This window comes from Branchiostoma floridae, chromosome 13 (assembly GCF_000003815.2).
Source record: "Branchiostoma floridae strain S238N-H82 chromosome 13, Bfl_VNyyK, whole genome shotgun sequence".
Classification (NCBI taxonomy): Eukaryota; Metazoa; Chordata; class Leptocardii; order Amphioxiformes; family Branchiostomatidae; genus Branchiostoma; species Branchiostoma floridae.
Window position 1 is genome coordinate 2,107,079 of NC_049991.1, and position 22,286 is coordinate 2,129,364.

The window sequence follows — 22,286 nt, forward strand, 5'->3', positions numbered from 1 at the left end:
ATGAAAGACAAAAGCTGGAGAAACAATGACGGATCTATAGTTTATTTGGCATTATCTTAGATCCTTTCTGAAGTCATTAACTCGTACAATTTGCTACTGTGCAAATGATACTCTGTACAATAACGTACTTCTAAATCGACGTTTCATATTGTGTCTAGTACATTGAGTTCTCCTATACATCAACACTGCCGTAATGGTTCCATTCATAGCACATATATACATGTAGTAGTAAACCCTCTATCGAAATGTTCAGCTACATTTAGCTCAGAATATACATGTACGTCTATTGCTATTGAACACGGTTAACTTTCTCTTTATCATTATGCTTTCAAATTCTTTGTAACATACAAATGTCATCACCCTCTATTTACCAAATTTAACACTGCCTATTATCTGCTATCAATCAAATAATGTTATTTGTATATTGCAAGGAGTAAAACATGTACTTGACCATCATCTATATCTGTATCTTTGCTAGTCAACCGTCATTAAGAGGCATCATGTGTATTGTGGCGGTCCTAATTTCCGTCTCGTCAGCGGTCGTCGCCTTTTAAAACGGTCGTCGCCTTTTAAAACGGTCGTCGCCTTTCTATGTATACGCTCCATCACTTTAAGAGTATTATCATGCTCTATTTACACCTTTATATTTCATGGAGTAGTTAATTATGGAATAAGGCTTTTGAGTCGGTCCGAACGCGAAGTAAAGTACTTTTTCCGATATGTTTTTTTCCTAACATGCATGAGGATAACGCTGTACATTTGTCATTGAAAGGTTTCTTATATACGCTTTTGCTCCTTGTCAGCCCCAAAATAGTTATGAAACGCAACGACCGGTCAGCGAAATTGCGACGACCGTTTCAAATGGCGAGGACCGGTACGAAACAGACACGCGCAGAGGGGCTGGTATATACATTGCTAGCATGGAACAGTTGTTAAGTAAACCTCGGTAGTGCATATTAAGAGTCCCTTCTCCAAAAGTTCCGTTCTACAGTTAATCTTGGGTAGAGCGATTTTTGATAGACATCTGCTTGACACCACTGAAAAATCTAGTGTAAAATTTGTAACCTGCAAGCCAGAAATTTAACCGAACCCCCTTACTTAAAGGTACATGCACCGTAAATCGAATCCAACAGGCTTACGCAGTTTCGCTGCCCCTGGGCCCCGGCTAAATCCCCGCCTTGCTCTCAGACTGGTTTCCAGGGTAAGAGTCTATGCCTTATTTTTTTCTTGGCTGGTACATAGTGAGAGGTACGTACTCGTATTAGCACTGCTGCCGCATCTTGACAGAATCTGTATGCTAATGATATGGAGCAAGGTTTGTGTCAAAAGCTTTGGTGAAATAAAACATCCTCATTTTCATATCAGTAACGCTTCGGTCCCATTTTGGCTGTTTCTCTGGACTTCCGGACCTGCCCCCCTACGTGGCCTCGTGGGACACCTTGCGGCACCCAGGCTATTTGGGGGCACGGCTAATATCAGATTTTTTAAAAACTCGGACTTAAAATCAACCCAGGGCCCGGCAGCAAATAGACGCCGTGATTTAATCGTGAAAAGACCGATATGTACTCCCTTGGTATCCGGCAGTCCACCAGGACAAATTTGTAACTTCAGAGACCGGCCGGTGCTACATCCCATACAAATGGGACAGGCGACCATAAGCTGCTTTTTCTTTGACCTATTGGAACCGATGTCAATGTGTCATACCACATGCGTTATCGATAAAAGCATCATTAGCATATATAGATATACTGAGAACAACCTGAATCAAAGTTGAACTGTAATTTCCAACACAAAAATTGGGCTAATCAGAATTTTTGACTGCCCAACTCCAGCAATGGACAATTTTGTGACTTCGCGTTATGCACTTGAGTTGGAGGGTTGAAGCGGTAGGGTATAGTGGTAGAGTAGGGGTAGGGGTACCGTACTATTTTTGTGATGGGAACTACAGTCCAGCTTTAGACCCAACACAAATCAAGCTTATACATGTACTAAGAACATCACTTCACTCTTTGCTACTTCCTAGCAGTTTTTGTAAGTGGATAAAGATAAGCCCACGCACAGAAAATCTTGTGTTGATGGTTAAATAAACGACCTATTACCTGATACAGCAAGTGACAATCTTAAATGTGACAATTGACCTGTACAAACATTTGCTGCACAACTACGCCCTCTATCGTTATGTACATATCATGCAGATGTCATCACACGTCCGCTGGGGCTCACAAAGCCCTCCCCGTCATCCTCATCCTTCTCGACCCCTCCGCCGCCTTCCCCCGGGGGTTCCGTGTGATAGTCTCCCATCGGTAGAGCTTCTTGTGTTGGTGACCTTGACAGTGTTAGAGCTATGTCTGACGTGACGGTTTCTGACATGGCGATCTGGTTCCTGTCCTCTGGACTCGTGTTGTTGCAGTCCTCACACATATCCTCGTATAGAGACTCGTGTGAGTCCAGCCCGTTCCCTTCTCCCATTCCAACGTCAAGGCTTTTGTGGATTCCCTGCACAGAACACGGGAAAATGATAGATATGATACTGAAAGAAAATACACATGGTCTAGCTTGACAAACTACTGCTTTGTTTGAATTTGTGCTGCAGAGGCACCCACACTAGACACTTTCGTGTCTCGTGCCTCCTGCTTACCCTAACAATGTATGGCACTATTCGGCGGGTCCCACGGACTTTGACCTGGTACGGACTTTGGACTACGATTACGGATTAATAGAGTACTGCACAGGATTTTCTTGTGTCAGTCTGCACCGGCTAATGCGCCCATCCAAAAGTGCCGTAATAATCTACGACAAAGATTGAGGGCACTCAAGATGAAGAAGAATGATTTATTTTTTCTTTAACAAAGTAGGTTATAGGAAGGCTATCTTTGAACTTTCTATAAACTCCTTGCTCAATCAAGCACATTCATACATATATGGTGACCAGCCTCTCCAGGTCTGTCCTACCACTTGCTACATGCTGTAATCGAACACCACAGTGTCTTCTACTTTACTTGTAACTAGTGGTGCGTACCTAAACTCATATTCAGATTCAGGTCCGGATTCAAGTCCAGCAGTTCAGGTTCAGGTCCGGACTTTAAGTCCGGACCTGAACCCATCAGTGCATATTATGTGCGCTAGAAATTTTTTCTTTTTTGAGGAGGAGGGGGATGGTGCATATAAAATTGCATGTTAGCATGAAAATTGAAATGCAATGTGAAAAATACATGCAAATTATATACAGCCAGTGTAAACATGAAATGTTTTTTGTCTTTTATCAGTGCAAATTTCACTGTCTATGGAAGGTTTTAGATGGTTTAGAACAAAAAAGGAACATAAGTGACAGATTGCTTTTTGCAAGTCCGGACTTGGCTCCGGACATTTAGGTTTTTTTTGGACTTGGACCTAAACATTTTTAAGTCCAATTCTAAGTCCGGGCTTAAGGTACGAAACGCCACTTGTAACCATACACCATGGTAACAGCAGGTCCAGGTCATTGACATTATTTTTTTCGGAACGGAAGAGAAAAATAAGAACAGGCGGAGCAAAAACTACATGACATGCAATTGTTTTCGAAATTTTCCTTCAACGGAAAATCCATTCTCTATTATTTACTATTTTCCTTTCACATATGGTTCTCTTCTTTCTTAAGTTTTCTTTAGTAACGCTAGTTCATCTTTATCCGCATGGTAACCTATATCCGTTGATTTTAAAAACGAGATAGTTAGGGATATCTAGTCGACAGACGTTGACTTCAAATTGCAATACTTTCATAGCATTCCAGTCTGAAAAAGTCGTCTATCGACCTGATATCCCTAAATACTCCTATTCTACATACACCGGATAAAGGTTACCCCCCGGATAAAGGTGAACAAGCGTTACTAAGTTGCGTACCGTACTGATCAGCGAGCAGGCACCGTTACAGTCGATCCGCCTGCTCAGAAGGGCTGGCCGGATGGACCTGTAGTACACATGTTCCACCGCTAGGACGAGCAGACTCAGGCCGATGGCCGTGGCCAGGAGGTAGAACGCTCCCGCCAAGTTCTCCACATCCAGCGGGTCGCTTCTGGCGTCGACCTGGCTGTTTTGATGGCAAATTCCCCGCAGCCATTCCGCTTTCAGTTCATCAAGAAAGCCTTTCGGAAAAACACATGGGGAAAATAAGACAAGGTAGCTTGTGAGATTTTTTTTCGTTTGGTTTAAATTGAAAGAGGAATGAATAAAAATACAAAACAGAACCTAACATACACGCAATATCAATCTTAAGATGGCGAGTGGAATGGGATGTAACAGTTAGGTGCTCTATTCAGTTTATTGATAACAACAGTCTTGCAGGTAGCCGAGGCTGCTTGAATTGCACTGTAGTTTACAATAAGGAAAGCATTACTATCATATACATATTTAGCAGCATACATTCTGTCGTTCTAAAAACATATACAAACATTTGCCTGCCTTAAATGACAATCCATATACATCAAGTATTAGGTAAAATACAACGGAATAAGATTCCGGGGGAAATTATTCTCCCTAACTTAGTCTCTATATACAGTGCTGTGCTGTATATAACGTTAAAGCTTTTATACCATGGATCAATAGCAGGTCATCGAAGGACTGCATAATGCTACCTACTGCTCTTGTAGTAATGCATTAATACCTTACACCGCTACATGGTGCTTTTGATCCATGGTGATTCTTACACCAGGTGTTCTAGCTGCGACTTTATTTCATGTTTTTGATGAAAATTAACAAATAATGGCAAAAAAAAGTAAAGGTGGCAATAGAGACGAAAAAAGAAGGAATACAACTGCAAACTGCAAACCCCAAGCTATTCCGCTTGGTGTCGCCCACTCACCGTTTGCTCGGTATCGCAGGATCTCCAAGTCGAACTCCTTCTTGAGAACGGACCGTTTAGGGAACCCGATGCCGTAGCCTGTGGCGGCGAATATCTTCCCTTCCCCGATGGTGACGAGGGAACAGTCCGGGTCTTTCCCCGCTACCCAGTCAAGAACGGCCGCGTCGTAGATGAAAGCATCCAGCTCCCTACAGGGATGCACAATAGGACATAAGAATTTTCTCATACATTTTCTCTTCTGATGTCCTATGATCTACCAACCTGATGAAATTTTTTTCCGAAGAGATGCACAATGTTTTAATTGAGTGATTCAAAGCTAATACTTTACTATGATATAGTGACAACATCTAGTAGCTTACCTTGAATCGTATAAGCATTTGCACTAGCTTTGATACTTATATGTAAGGTTTCCTTTTTGCAGTCTCGGACTCTAGATCAAGAAGTCGCGAGTTTGAATCCCGGCTGTTTCGCTTATGTATACCCGACATCTAAACTATTGGAAAGGATCACAGGCCGTGGTCCATTGTACTGGTTGAAAATAGCTTGGGGGATTTGCTCGTACGATTAACCTGTATATATACATAGCGTCTGTCCTCTCTGTCACGACCAATGGAAGAGTAGTTCAACTGTACATTAATTCAATTTCAGCTAAAATTTCCGAAAAACGGAATTCATGACCATAGAACAGAAACATGCGCGTTGATGTAAGAAAACATAAAATGTGAAGCAACGATTTTATAAGTATTACATTGATTTCGGCAAAACTTTAGTTCGAGACCACTTTCCGAAAAACGAAATTCACGGCCATTAAGAGCTGTGCGTCCAGGAGTAAGAAAACATTTTTAAAAATGTCTCGCGAAGATATTACCGATGTTTGAGGGCTTCCGCTGCCGATTTGGGTGAATCGTTGTTGAACTGGTTCATGTAGTCCAGCATGTGGCTGCCGTAGTTCCGCTTGATGTTCTTCTCCGTGCTGCCGTCCGGAACTGTACCGAACCTGAAGGGTGGCGAACTCCCAGTCGGGTTCTGGAACTGGGTATAAAACAAATTTTCATGTCAACACTAGTTCACCTTTAGCCACGGGGTAACCTATATACGTATACGTAGTTTTTAAAGACATAGTACATGCAATAGAAACATGCAATAGAAAATGTTTAAGTCTTTTTTTTAACATGGTATTTAGGGATATCATGTCGACGGACGGTGGTTTCAAACTGTAATATTTCAAAATATACCTTGTTTTGAAGGAACGTATATATATAGGTTACCCCACTAGACAGCCTAGTAGAACTTGCGCTACATTATTTGTGAAGTGTGGCAGAGACGAAAATTTCATATCACAGCTGAAAATTATGTTATAGAGCAACCGCCAAAACATGTTTCACTGACGAGTGAATCGCTGTGCTGAAGCGACATCGCCCCATACGCATTGCCAAAAACAGCAATCTAGTGCTATTGTGTTCCATGTCGAGGTTCAGAAACTATAGTCAATAATAATTTGCATAGTTCGAGTAAAAATACTTAATTTATCATGTAAGTGGTGAATGATAGTAATTTCATACTTGCGGCAAGTGTAAGATAGCTACTGGTGTCAGTAACCATGCATAAATTATGTAGATGTGTAAGTCATTTGCATAACTACAATATGTTTTACCTTAGGGTCATTCATGCCTGTGATAGTCTCCCTCTTTTCTTCCAGGATCATGAACGCAGTCAGTTTAGCCGTGTAAGACGCTATGAAGATGAGGCCGAAGAACGCCCAGACGGAGGCCGTCATCTTGCTGGTGGTGCCCTTGGGGTTGTCCGCAGGGACCGCCCCGCCGAACAACATCCCCCACATCAACCATATGGCGCTGAACACTGTAAACTTGTACTCTGTTGTAGAAGATAAAAGTATACATAAACTTGTACTCTGTGGTAGAAGACCTAAACATCTGTAAACTTGTACTCTGTGGTAGAAGACCTAAACATCTGTAAACTTGTACTCTGTGGTAGAAGACCTAAACATCTGTAAACTTGTACTCTGTGGTAGAAGACCTAAACATCTGTAAACTTGTACTCTGTTGTAGGAGAAGTAAGCATCCGTAAACTTCACTCTGTCTTAGAAGATCCGAGTATCCGTAAATATGTACTGTGTTGTAGACGCCATAGTAGAAGAAACTATTGATGGATTGTGAAGTCTATGATGAATAAACTATATATTCATGGACTGTGATGATATTTCATGTATCCTGTTGTAGAAGTAATAATTACGAAATATATCAAAAATCGTGACGATTCGTCAACACCTTCTTGAGTTATTCTCGTCTTTATTCTAAAACGGAAGATATAATACAAGTGCTTTTAAAAAAAGCTGGCATTTTGCCAAGGTTTGCGTGTGTGAATGTTTTTTTCTAGTTATCAGAATGTCATACAAATAGAACAGAGTAACTAAACCTGATATGGGCACATGGAGAGATTCACAAATATGCAAATGACTTTATGTCCAGAAATATGAAAATGAATATGTTTAGTGAAAATTTTTGTCATACAGTATGCAGATATTTTCGAGAAAATCAGTTTGTTCTTGTGTAATTCTGTGATATAGAAGTTGTATGGGCATTTTATGGAAAGTTAGAACGACATATAAGCAGAGTATCGCACGTCTCACTGTTCGTTCATTCAAATATCCCAACATCGAAAAAATGCAGAAGTAGAACAGGTGCAAAGGTGAGTTTTAATGTTGTATACAAAAGTATTGTTAAATAGTATTTCAATGGATGTAAAAATTAGTATTTTAATGGATGTAAAAAAAAAAGAAAAAAAAGGTTAAAAAAACCCGGGTGCATTGGTTTACAATGTGCAAATTTTCCCACTGCGCTAGAGCGACCATGTTGTAGCAATGTCTGTTTTAACAGGTATAGAAATGTTTAAGGCGGCAAAATGCAAAAACAGGAGTTTCGCTGTAGTACCTCAGAAATCCCACCTACCAAATATCATCAAGATTTATCTGCTATCACAAAACAAAGGCCAAAGATAGCATGTCCAAAGCAACAGATGCAAAAGCTATAAATTTTGATGCAGTAGCAAGGTCAGACGCCAGAGGGCTCAAAATCGACCTTAACCGTCGCGTTTTTAACACCTGCCCATGTACCAGATATCATCACAGTCCATCAATCAATAGGTTCGACTCCTGGGGAGAGCATTTGTCTTTCGAAATGGACGTAAAATGGTGGTACCATGTTAAAGGAGGTGCTTCAAGCAAAACACAGCAGCAACATTCCTCAGATGGATACCTACTGGCTGTACTACAAGGTGAATAAGCTCGTTCACCGTTCCAAGTCCACGTGTGCAGCGACAGGAATTTGGGGAAATATTTCATATTCTTTGACCATTGTCTCGATTTACACATGAATGTCTAGACGTGTTTTGTTTATATCTCAGGGGCCTTCACCTTTGACATATTACCTACAATTCCTATCGCTGCACATGCGTTCTCAGAACCGTAAACTTGATTATAACATACCCTCCTCTCCGGCAAACAGCCTCCTCGCCCTGCCAACTCTGGGGCGTAGAAACTCGAAGACAAAGATGGCAAGGGCCATGCCGTGCACACAGACCAGAAATATCATCAGCCACGACCATACGTCTAATGGAGCTGTGAAGGAAATGTAAACTTGTAATTTGTGGATAAGTTCAGGCTGGTTAATAATTGTATGGCAAGGTTTTCTTTATTCACAACCACCCGACTAAACTTTAAGTTTGGGACCGCATCTGTAAGATTGCAGCGACGCCTAGCTTGCAGTGCGAAGTAGTACCAGTTAGTATTGCCCTGAGGAATGGTACGGTCCCATTTGGGGCTCCCCGGGTAGTTTACGGGCTATTTTTCTGTACTTTCGGGTATGACCCCTACGAGGCCTCTTGAGACATTGTGTGGCTATTTTGGGGGTATGGCCGGGCCCCGGGATGTTTTAGAATCCACAGGTAAAACCTACTCAGCACCCGGGGACAAATAGACGCCGTGGAATAATCCGGCAGTATGCATCGGAACAAATTTGTGGCTTTGGAGCCCGGCCGGGGCTACAGCCCCTACGGGCACTGGTGCAAATTGGAACGCAAACGGTCAGACGGTCACCGAAACGTCAGATCCCACCTGCATAAACATGTGGTTGTGAAGATAATAGAAAAACTCGTTATGAAGTAGACTTGACATTTTTAAGCATAGCTTTTGTTAGGGCATGTGGCGCTGACATTAAATCGATTTGTGAGGTATTTGTTCATGATAACAGACGGTGAGATTGTTAGATTGACCAGGGGGCGTACCTAGAAATGCGGACGGGGAGACGCTGCCCTTCCTCCGGTTGACTAGCACACTGATCCCCGTCTCGACAAACGGCGCCGAGAAGTCCATATACTCATATCTGAGGAGATACCAGGAATGAGAAATTCCATTACTACAGGTCTTATTTCGGAAATTGAGAGTTATCCTCGTGATAGTCTTGAATAAGAAAGACAGACTAACATCTGGATATATTTTACGCCAATGCCAAATCATCGGCACGGTGTGCATACATACGTAGTACTACGTTGCTTGTGAATACGGGAAACCTGGACAACAGAACAAGTTGCATTCTTTTCAGCAAAATCATCACCATTAAATAACACACTATCGGACTTTTTAAAAGGGGCATTCCATTCCAAAAGCAAGTTTTATTTTCTGATAGACAACACCTTTTGGAATACAAAGTCACGCGACTTTTGGCTAAGTTACCTCATTTGTCTTCTCGGCAATAATGCTTTTCTAGATCTAAGTACGGACCCGCTTCTAATGTGTTGTGACGTGTATGATTTTGCTTGCAGAGCCGCCTTCCGTCACACTTTCTCACTTACGGTAGTCAGGATAATCTTGCCAAAGCAGTTAAGTGACTATCACACATTTAAGGAGATACAAAAAAGTTTGAAGACTATCCCATCTTGGGATACAGAGATTTGGGTACTTTAGTATAAGACGTTGAAAGTATGGCAACGTAGAATGGCAGCACCCAAACTGCTTGTATATGACCGATGCCGGCGGGTACAATTTGTCGCTAACGGTAAGGTCTCTAAGCTAACAAAAGCAGTCGAGTGGCTATCAGATATCTAGAAAGGTACACAGAAGTTTGAAGACTACAGACACTAGCTATTCAAGGAACACTGTGCTGTTTAAAATTTCTACTTTATACATGGACAAATTCCTACAGATTGACACACAATAATGAATAACAGGTGTTGACTGGCATTGGCTGGCAGTTCTGTTGATGTTTGTGTACACACATTTCGTCTACTCAAGAAGTTATCATAAAACATCAAAGTGTTATTGTTGATACCAGTACCAACTGGTACCTGTTTCTCTGCCCTGTCAGAGTCACGTCTTCCCCCACCAGTGCACAATTGGAAGGGTCCTCAGGGGAATTCAAGAAATCGTTCCCTATAATGTTCACTCTGTGTTTAGTTTCAACTAGGCAAATTTGACAAAATAAACTTGATTAAAGCATAACCAATTATTCTCTGAGAAATCATAATACACGCTTCTGGAGTGGAATGCTCCTCTAAGTACCACATATACATTGCAGGAAGTAAGCATCAGTGTGAGTTGGTTTTAGAGAACCGCCATGACTAATTAACTAACGTTACCTTTCCTCGTTGATAGTAAGGGACGCCACCGCCATGTCTGCCTTCTCCGCAACGATGTCCCCGACCACACCGTTCCACTTCCCGGTCACGCTGAGCTTACCGAACTTCCCGTCCTCTACAAGGTACACCTGTGTGTGGAGAAGTAGCTTTTTTCAGATTCAGATTTTATTTGCAAAGACATAGCAGGTATATGAATTCAAAGCTACAAACTCACGTTTGCGCAAATTGATATCTTCTTATGATCTGTAGTAATTAGAAAATATTTATATTCATCTGATTTTAACAAATCATTTTCTAATAACTACTGATCATTAGAAAATATCAATTTCCTCAAACGTTTGTAGCTTTCAATGCACATGAAAAATATAGCTTCACTGCAGTGGTATGTACCAAAGTGCTGTATTTTCTCATAGAAAAAAATTATATTAGGGGCAATGAAACCTGGTGACGTAATTCATATGGTCCTAAAAATAATATTCAGAATTCTTTCATGCCCATCTACCGATATTTGTCACGGTTCCATTCTTTCTTAAATCAATAAGAGAAAACAATGGAATGTCAAAATGCCAATTTAACCGTGTGGTTGGAAGGATTCTTGAAGTAGTTTTTCTGTATCTAAACATTCACATCAAGTCTTTACTGCTAATAATATCAGAAGATGAAGCAAATATGGAGGAAACATGAATGTAGGAATACAGTGTACAAAGATACAATGTACCTCATATGTAAAGTGCAGATCTTTGGCCAGTTGAAGCAATAACTCCATACAGAATCCAGAGCAGCACCTGATGACATGTCCGGGCCTAAGGGTGGGTAGAACATTTGTAAGAAAGAAGTAACACGAAGAAATAAAGTTTCCACGGGAAAGTTGACAGACGAAAATTCAAGGCGACGAAAAAATGTAAAATGACTTCTGTGCCCTTTTCTCTCCTATGCTGCGGTCTCATTTGGCAAAAACAAGCTGAAGTCCGTCCGTGTATACGTAGTTCACGGGCTGTTTTCTGCACTTTCAGAAGTGACCACTATCGGGCCCCAGAAAATACTTTGCGGATACCGGGCTATTTTGGAGCAGGGCCGGATCAATGTTCTTTTAATCGCAATTAAAATCAACTCCACGACAAAAGAAAAGCTGTGAAAGGATAGACATGTATACATTGTACCAAGGAGTTTTCTTCACGTTGTACCATGAGTATTAATCATTTTGTGGGAAGAAATAATGGCCAACGTGAGGAATTTGTGCAAAGGATATTGGGAAACTACGGAGAGATCTGGCGGGCGACACACGTCTCCCGTGCGGGTTCGGCAGAAAAAGTCTTTGGAACCAGGCCTCGAGTTGAAATCAACGCGGTGTCCCGATTGCCCGGGGCCACTTATAATTCAGGCCGGGACCACTAGAAAACGACTTTGTGACATTTTTGGGACCGTAGAAAAATAACCTACACCAGAATGTCAACTCGTCAAACGTTTTTCTAGCGCGCTACTCAGCGGCTTTCAATCCCCCACCCCCTCCCCCCAATTTGATCTGTGACAGCCCGCGTGGGAACCCGTTCCTTTTCGTTCCTTTTCGCACTTTCGGTAATTTCCTTTTCGTTCCTTTTCGTTCCTATCCAATCTTTTCGTTCCTTTTCGTTCCTTTTCGCATTTTCGGTACTTTCCTTTTCGTTCCTTTTCGCACTGTCGGTACTTTCCTTTTCGTTCCTTTTCGTTCCTTTTCGCTCCTTTTCGTTCCTTTTCGTTCCTTTTCGTTCTTTTTCGCTCCTTTTCGTTCCTTTTCGCTCCTTTTCGTTCCTTTTCGTTCCTTTTCGCTCCTTTTCGTTCCTTTTCGCACTTTCGGTACACCGGTCAATACACGTCGTGATCAACCCGTGAAAACTCCCACAGGTACCCCCCCCCCCTTTTTTCCGGCAGTCCACCAGGACAACTTTGTAGATTCGGAGCCCAACCTGGGCTACACCCCCTGCAAGTACTCGGTCCGTAGAAATATGCCTTATTCTATTTGTTTTTCTTATACTACGTGTGATGTTCCTACTGGTACTTGTTTCACCCACTTACGGTCCGTCTATAGCTTGCTTGCACTCCACAGCGTTCCCCATGCATATCGCGTCGTCCTTTTCCGAGACAAAGACGAAGGGATCCTCTTTGATGGTCACGATGTTGAAATGCCTTGCCGTGGGAAGGGGGGTGAGCAGGTTGCCTTGATTTGTAATAATCTCATTCAGAGACCTCTCCAGTGTGATCGTGCCATTGTACCAGCTCCCGACCTGTATTAAAAAGACAGCTTTGTACAATGAATATATCAAACTGATTTTCAACTTTATTTTTCTAAGTGGAAGCATTGCAAGTCGTTGCTCTTTAGTCCAGCAATGTTCCAAAAAATCATTAAACAACCTGTTTCATATTTTACCAAGTAATTACCCCACGACAGAAACGTTTTAGCAAAGGAATAAGATTTTTTTTATTCACAACTATAATCTATGTACAATCAACAGCCAAAGTTTCGATGACCGTCTGTCACCTTCCTCAGGGCAATTCTGGCTGGTAATACTCCACACTGCAGCTAGGTGTCGCTGCTAACAATGCGGTCCCAAACGTTGATATCTAATGGTTTTACAGAATGATTAAAATCATTACCGATTGAAAAAGATGACATCAAAAGATGATTGCGTTTTTGTCATAGAAAAACGCAGTCTTTATGCATCCTTGAAGGCATGATTAAATATTGGATGTCGTTCAGTTCTATTTACTTGTTAGACGAAGAATTAACGGACTTACCCTGTCAAATACTCCCCGCTTGTCAATACTAACAATGGCAAATGACGGCTTCTCAACAAATCCGTCCTTTCCAAACTGCATCACCGCATTCTTCCTACTGAATACTTCCATAAACCTTTAAACAGAAGAGAAAGGAAACATCAAAGATAAGTATGTAGAAAAGGGAACTGACATATTGTACCGGTCTGCCAAAAAAGACAGATTTTGGCAAACTGTTAAACCCCTTAAGCTTGTCCTGTTGAGCCCTTTACACGGGATGTGCATACATGATGCCTGTATGTGTGTTCAGTATCTATACGGGTTTAGGGCATTTCTTACATCTATGCGGCATACCGCTGCAAATTGCACTGATTGTGGAAGTAAATCTGCAGCAGCAGCACAGAACAGGTCAAGTTTTACTGATCTGATAAATTAATTCATAATCAGCTGCTGCCGCGCCGGGTGCCTGCGAAGCTGGTGTGTTACGCCGAACGGCGGTTATACCGGCTATATAGATACAGGTAATACAGGCAATTATACAACCAGCTGGGAGGGGGGGGGGGGTCAAATTGGCAAAAACATTCTCATCGGGACAAGGGTGAAAACAATACGGATAACAATCGGTGATGATAGTGTGGAGTGTTGCGTTTTATTAATTTCAACTTTGATATTTTCATTTTGGCTATTCATTTTATTACATAGAGTCCAGCAATGTACCACAAAATTAATGTCCTAACTGAAGAAAGTAGTGGTCTACAATAATTGAATTAGGAAAATGGTGTGAGATGGTAGATATAGGATGCCGATGTCAATAAATAATTACAAGGCTAGGAGAATCAATACTTAAGCCAAATGTACTTCTGTTTTTGGTGAAAATGAGCCAACCAGTCGACCGTAAAGGCGCATACACGTTTTGGGGCAATTTTCAATTAAAGGGTTGAGAAAAATGATAAAGATAAATCGACAACACTGTTCTATTTATGATCCCTTTAAATTTGATCTACCATATAATGAGAACAGCATATCCAGATTAGATATTAATTGATTATCAATATTTAAAAAAATAACGCTCTATATGGACAGCTTCATCATCGAATTGACCGTACGGTAGAATTAGACCATTAAGGCTTCAATTTGACTTAAGAAGATGACTTGACTTGATTGATTTTATTGACTGGTTTCGCAGCGACAAATTGCGGAGTTGACCTCTGACAGTGAAGCTGTATATCAAGTTTATGTGTAAGAATCACAAAATTTTGCATTTCACTGTAATCATATTTATCATACGCCCTAAAATTTGAAAAGGATCGACACTATAATTTTGTTGCGTTGCCAAAAACTAAAATGAAATGTCAGAATCAAATCGGTAAATGTAGAGAGCACTTGTAAATATTATTTCCAACTATCTATGACAGTTAAAACAATGAGATAACAATTCTACTATCAGCATTAAAAAACACAAGACATAGAGAAGTGTGTGAACTAGCTGCCTAAAAAAAGAAGTCAAACCTAAAAAAATATTCTGGTGAATATTCTAGAATGCGGCATACCACATGAAATACACTTAATGTCATTGTATTTATCATTGTCCTATATCTGTAATTAGCCTTCAGGTATGTATTTCCAATAAACTTCTCATTAGCATTTCTCTGTTTTTAATAATCCCTGACACAATTCATACCTGTCAAATGCGTTCTCGGAACGCAAACTTCTCAAAGAGGCCAGGTCCCTGCACTCATTGGTTCCGTTAACGTGTGGAGAAGCAACCCGGTTGTTTTGTTGCAAGTACACCGACAATCCTTCGCGGAGAACCGCCAAAGCATCCTGTAGCGCATGTTCTATCGTATACTGAGCCTCGCGGAAGTGTAGCAAGATTAGTCCCAACGGATACTCCTCCGGCGCTTGAGGAAATTTGACAACACCAGCCGAAATGGACTGAAAACCTATCCACACGTGGTTGTCCTCCAAGATTCCAATGGACTCCGCCATATTGAATACCCATGATGCATCAGTAGTGGAGCAGAAAAGAATGACAGCCTTGGCTTTGATCATACGTAATCTCTGACGTACCCTCCTTGTGGAAAAACGGTTAGCGTTGGCAGCGTCAAATGTTATGGTGGAATCTAACTTCCACTTGTCGGATCGCTCCATGTACGTCTGCACATAGGAAGTGAACTCTGCGTGACCCGGAAGTTCAGTTTTCAAAATGGCGAACTCGTGCCACCCCTGGGAGTCGAGGAGATCGAAGAGGGCGCGAGTTTGATCTTTTAGTGACGCGCTGATCTGTAACAAGGTTGTGTCTTGTGCCTAGAGTAAAGACAACAGGGTTCACTACACGCACAACGTGACATTTTCTCATAATTACTTGTACACAACAGGGACATGAACGCAAGAAATACAGTAAATGCCATTTCAGTCTAAAGTAAATGTCATGAATATTTCTATGCCGAATACACAATTTTGTGTCAAACGTGCATGCTGTAATCTGGTCACCCAAATTAGACAAGAAAGAGGGAAGAGAAACTTTTACATTTATCTTGAAAACAATTAGGCTATGTCGATTTGATTGTACGGATAACATCATATGGGTTCACCAAACTTGGTGCGAAAGTGTGGGAAAATGGCAGGAAAAAGTTGCTTTCATTGTGAATTCTAATTAAGTGGTCAGGAATGTTGAACAGATGACTAAACACACAGAGTAGGTAACATTATACGCAACAATAGGTATAGGTTTTTTTTCATTTTTGTTCTTTTGAATCTTCTTCCCTGCCTTTGGAATTGTCTCGTTGTCAATTGTGTCTTAGCTTGTGATATTAAGTAATACCTGTGAATAAATAAATCCATTGGTGGAAAAAAAGTTCCATTGCCGATCCAAATGTCAACATCAACGTCTAAAATTTATTAGCCTAAAATTCATTACTGTCTGCCAACGGCTGATTTTGGCCTGACTAGTGGTATAAGGATGCTAGAAGATTGGTTTAAACAGGCTAGGCTTCTCATGTCCTATCAAATTGATTGGGTAGGTCTATCATTTGATAAAACCAACTAACTCTCTGCGTACCCACAAAATTGCACACTTGCGCTCTTTTTGGGGAAATGTGACCGCTTGAAACGCATTTGATGATTACTGGAGGCAGTTTTTACGTCATGGTTTTGACCTAAAGTAGTCCAGCTAGCAATTACTAAAATGTATCTTGACAGAAAGTGTATATCTTTGACCTGCATCATTTTCGTCGGCGTTCGAGTTATGATTGGCACTTACGTACTATCTAAAGTCTTCAGAATAATTGGTGCACGATGGCCTAGTGGTTAGGGTCGTTGACCCAGAACCTAGAGGTCCTGCGTTCAAATTCTTGTCAGATCCCATTGGTGTGCTCTTGGGAAAGGCTCTTGACACCAATTTTACCACTCGACTAATGAATGGGTACCTAGCGTCCAGGGACGTCCCTTTGATAGGACGTTAAATGGAAGTTCCATGTTTGTGGAGAGCCACACCTTAAGCATGTTTTAAAAAATTACAATCGAAAAGAGTATAAGGGATCACACAGGTGTGAGTGGATGAAATAAATCTGGATATGCAGCTTGTACGTATATTACGTCATGAGGTGGTTTACCGGGGATGCAATGCAAACAAACTAACAAACGACCCACAGTACAGGCCTAGGTAACATTTCTGTATTGGTATGTAATTCTTAGTCATCTCATTTAAAGGAGTATCATACAAATTTTAATCTTACAAATGCGAATGAACATTATGTTATGTAGATTTATATATCGGAATGTACACTACTCAGTACGGATGACGACCTTTGTACCATGTGCCTGTAAATATCGATGTCTATATTTTATCGTCCATGCATTCAGAATTTTAAATTTTAGATGTTATGTAAGCAGGTTTTAACGATTCATTTTTAACCTCACAACGTTCTAAATTTTTAAGCAATTTCTCCAGTAACGTGCATGTACAAAGACAATCTGGGATTGATTACAACTGCGAATTTCGCTTGTAATATAAAAATTTGTACCTTTTCCTGTCATCTAAGTAAGGCCATGTTGATTTGATTATATGGATAACATAAGAACGCATATTAAATTTCGGCTGCCCCCCCTTCCCAATGTTTATCTTACAAAGCAGCTGCCAAAATGAGCAAATGTATGGCATAGAGTGCAAAAAATACCGATTGAAAACGTATACAAAGGTCATAGAATGCCAATGTCAATTCCAAAGTTATGAAGAATCATGTAAAAGAGCAGAATGAATTTTTTTTTTATTCGGTAAACCATACTCTGTGTGTTTCGTCATTTGTCCAACCTCCCTAAAAACTTAAATTTGATAATTAGACAACTTATTTGGTCAAACATTTTTTGCACGCTCGCATCAGTTTGGGGGTTTCCAGAGGACGTCGTTAAATCAGCATGGCCTAAGGTATCATAATGCCAATCAACTGCAAAATAACTCTATTATTTAAAATTGACCAATCGTTGTGGACTTAAGACCATGGCATTCAAAAGGTGATCAAACTGTAATTAACGAAAAAGCCATTATCGATTTTATCTTTAAGCTTGAGAATTTTAATGACCAAGTCCTTAAAGCTTGTGTAAAAGTTGATCCACTGATAATGATGTACTTAAAATATCAGTACAGGGCTCGAAATACTTTTCTCTGCATACCTGCACTGGTGCAGGTAACATTGAAAATTAATTACAAATTTTACCTGCACCATTCTGAATTTACTATGTGGGAAGTATGGATCATACGAAAAGTGTTCAGGAACCATTGCTATTTTTTCTTTTACACTATGTAGGTGGTAACAGTCAATGCAGCTAATAACAATCTATATACACCGAGTATTGTAGGGCATTTATGTATAAAATCCAGTACATGGCCAGTGCATGTGAGGTGCATGTAGACACTAGAAATACCTACACAGTTTCAATTTTACCAGCACTAACCTGCCTATGCAGGTGGTTTTTCGAGCCCTTTAGTACCATACGTATCATTGCCGTACACACGTAATGTAGAGCATCCCGTGAATAAAGCAATTCGCCGGGTAATTTAAGAGTGAAAATTGCTTTCGATCAGGTTCTGAAATAGGAACGTCGTTTTTACCCCCCATTTGAATGGTAAATTACAATCCTGGGAATATTGCAGATGGTGTCATTGCCCTCTAGATCGCAAAGCAATATCCCTACGCGTTCTTCCACTTTATGGCAAAGCCGTTTTTCACAGTCGTCTGGTCTTATGAATTATTGAAAACGTATATGTTGAATTACAGTAATTATCTATCCACCCAAGAGGACTGGTACATTAGCCATATTGCCGTCACTAAGCTCCAGTGATCTTTCGCGATGTGAATTTACTGATTTTGGAAAATACTGGTACAATACTGAGAATACTGATTTTTGTAAGGTTTATTAGCCAAATTGCCGTTACTAAGCTCCAGTAATCTTTCGCGATGTGAATATGCTAATTTTCGAGAATACTGGTACAATACTGAAAAAATACTGATTTTTGAGAGCATTGGTACATTAACCATATTGCCGTTACTAAGCTCCAGTGATCTTTCACGATGTGAGTTTGCTAATTCTTTTAGAATACTGGTACAATACTGAGAATACTGATTTTTTTTAGAATACTGGTACATTAGCCATATTGCCTTTACTAAGCTCCAGTGATCTTTCACGATGTGAATTTGCTGATATTTAAGATTACTGATACAATACTGAAAATACTGATTTTTAGAGGACTGGTACATTAGCCATATTGCCGCTACTAAGCTCCAGTGATCTTTCGCCATGTGGTTTTGCTGATTTTTGAGAATACGCCAGAGATGCACAAGTGAACATGTTCGTTGCACAATTATTTAGTAGACTGTCCGCATTCGTCTATCATTTCAGTCGGGTAAGATAACGGGTAGGGTACGATTATTAAGTAATTAATCTTGTCGACGACTTAGAGATAAATCAGCAAGATCCTTGTCTATATGGGACTATGTGTATCATTATTATCATGGGGCTGTGTATATTATCATTATTATTATTGTTGCTGTTGTTGTTGTTTTGCGTTACGCCATGCTGATTCAAATATATGGATGACATCCTCTGGGAAAGCCAAAACGGATGTAAGCAAGAAGGTTGAAAAAAACAACCTCCTTGATGCAAGTGTGCGAATAAGACAAGAGTTTGGGAAAAAAGTCTGACCCAAAAAAAGTTGCCTCCACTAGTACTATGACACGCAGAGTGAAATATGCTAAACTGTAAACTCTTCATTTTTGTTTTTCTTTTCTTCCTTCTTCTTTGACTTTGGAATTTTCCCATTTCTTTGCAATTTACGGCAAATATTTGCTCACTCTACAGCATATAATCGTATATATTAAAGAGAACACGAATGAAACAACGCATCTGATTGGCATGAAAAGGCGGTGTGCAGTGAAAGAGATTAGTAATGAAACAACGCACCTGATTGGCGTTGAAAGTTGGGAAGGCTATGTGCAGTCCAATCACAGGCAGGTGCAGATACCCCGCTACCATGGCAACGAACTGCCACACCCACTTATCAGTGCTTCCACCAGACAACAGCAGAGCGTCTGCATCACGTAATTTCCCACATACGGCGTCCACTATCTCTAAAGGCGTGTGTCTCTGAAGAACAACTGACTCAGGTTGTATAGTCACCGTTCTATTGGACAAAGAGTTGATGGTATCAACTTGCTGCTGAAATGGCGTTTGATACCCGGAGCTTGTGAAAATGCCGCCCACTTTAGCTAACCTTGGCGCCAACTTTTGTCTGTGTCCACCTTCTGTCGTTTGAACATCATTAGTCCGTGCTTTCTGTGGTGTATCTACGCCTACGTAGGTTGGCGAGAGAAAAGACGGAGTAGAAGATGTCGTTGGAACACTGATTTTTCCGAGAGTGGACCCATTGTGAAACCCGGTCTGCCCACTGGAGATTGTAGAGGCCATTAACAGAAGTAGCGTGGGGCGGACGGATTTGGGTTGAATCATGGTGATCTGTCTTCGTGGATTCTCTCAATAAGATATCCGTCTATTCCACATCCGATGATGTACCGAGTTTTTCATAGTTTTGTCTGTACAAGAATCATTTTCAAAGTCGTACTTGGACGCCGTATCCATCAACTTGAGTTGACCTTAGGCTGCAATCGATGCTCTTGTGTGAGTGTCGCATCCTCTTCCCGAAACTAAGTTTGGAAATGGAAATGTTCGTTGCCAACTTGTTATCAAACCACGTTGCTCAAATTGACATGCTACAGTGCCATCAGATTTCCTTCAAACTTAGCCGTGCAGAATGTGTCATGAAAAGTTGTCTTCCAACAATTTTCGACCGAATCAATCAACCTTCTTCAGTTATCTGACGCATGTGGAGTCATGTTTTTTCATGCAGATGTGATGTCAGCACTGGGTCAAACTTAGTCGGAAGTCGGTATCACCCCCGTCGCAGGTGTGACGTCACCAACGGGTCAAAGTTTGTCGGAAGTCGGCATCGTCCCCTCGTCCTGGTTAAGGGAAGGACCTTGTGTCCTGACGCAGATAGCCTCCTTTACCCTTGTTACGCAGAATGACTTTGCTTGGGTGAAAGAAAGTTGCAATAGAACTTGACTGTTTCCTTGGTTGGCGTTTGTTATACTTATACGATCTTGTTGAATTCAACAGGCATACGTGATCTGGAAAGTGAAAAGATAAAACATATGAAATTTTTGTTGTCCACAGAAGACGAATTCATATACAGGGCTATGTTGATTGGATTACACGTTTGGCATCCGCTCGGATCAACTTTCATTCGTTTCCAAAACAAAATATTTTCGACCATGCTATAAATCGAACACAGCAGCTGCAAAACGATCAAATACTTGTCGAAACTTGTAATGAACATCGGAAAACGGATGATGATGTCATAGAATGCCAAAGTCATTTCAAAAGTCGAAGAAGATCAAACACGAAGAATCTACTCTTCGGCATGCCATAGTCGTGTCATTTGTTCAATCTATATAGCTACCTGATCACATAGACTTCATAGTGAAGACAACTTATTTAACCGAATTTATTTTCTTTGCGTGCTGAGTTTTGTACTTTTCAGAGAATGTCATTCTTACAATTGAGTCAACTTGGCCTACTGTAAAGACAAGTCTCGTCGATGAAGGTTAGACATCCAGGTAATAAGATAAGCCAAAATGAGTAACTGCTTTTTGGCCTAAAGACAAGTCTCTTAACCGAGGTAAAGTTAGTAATGTTGTTGTAGTGGACAGTGCAACTGTGTTTGTGTTCACGGCTGTGAGATATAGATCAGTCACTCCAGGACGGCAATTTGTAGAGAAACAGTCTTGCTGTGCATGTGAGGGTTCATGATATCAGGGAGGCAAGAATGAATCACTTTTCCCGAGGTAAAGATAATAATGTTGTTGAAGAGGTTCATTAGTCACGTATGTACACAGTTGATACAATTTTCATCAAGCAGTGACTACTTTTAAAGGTAAACACACGTACCTCCAAATTTTCGATGGCTATCCGTGAGCAAAATGGACAGATATCCATCGGAAATTTGGAGGTACGTGTGTTTACCTTTAAAAGGTAGTCACTGCTTGATTGACTGAAAATTCTATTGACAATAATGTTGTTGTAGTGGACTGGTAATGTACTATGTGCAACTGTGTTTGTGTTCACGGCAGTGAGATATTGATCAGTCACTCCAGGAAGGCAATTTGTAGGGAAAAGTCTTGATGTGAGGGTTCATGATATTAGGGAGGCAAAAATTAGTCCCTTGCATTTTTTGTCCCGGGGTTAAGTTAATGATATTGTTGAAGAGATTCAGTAGTCACGTATGTACACAGTTAATAGAATTTTCATCAAGCAGTGGCTACTTTTTAAAGGTAAACACGTACCTCACAATTTTCGATCATCGCGGCTATCCGTGAGCAAGATGGACTGATATCCATCGGAAATTTGGAGGTACGTGTGTTTACCTTAAGTTTTAAAAGTATTCACTGATTGATAAGAATTATATTGACAATAATGTTGTTGTAGTGGACTG

At 40.7% G+C, this 22,286-nt stretch overlaps 1 protein-coding gene across 1 annotated transcript; it reads right to left on the reverse strand.

The window, feature by feature from the left end:
• Nucleotides 1–2,094: 2,094 nt before the first annotated feature.
• Nucleotides 2,095–20,561, reverse strand: LOC118428376 (glutamate receptor ionotropic, NMDA 2B-like). The gene is made up of 13 exons (XM_035838413.1): nt 19,700–20,561; nt 14,922–15,547; nt 13,262–13,376; nt 12,542–12,750; nt 11,208–11,292; nt 10,490–10,617; nt 9,140–9,237; nt 8,343–8,474; nt 6,492–6,712; nt 5,706–5,869; nt 4,838–5,025; nt 3,880–4,121; nt 2,095–2,496 (listed from the first exon to the last, which is right to left on the reverse strand). Exons 1-13 carry the CDS (start codon nt 20,243–20,245, stop codon nt 2,188–2,190), a joined length of 3,063 nt encoding a protein of 1,020 aa, XP_035694306.1. The 5' UTR covers nt 20,246–20,561; the 3' UTR covers nt 2,095–2,187.
• Between the last annotated feature and the right edge of the window lie 1,725 nt (nt 20,562–22,286).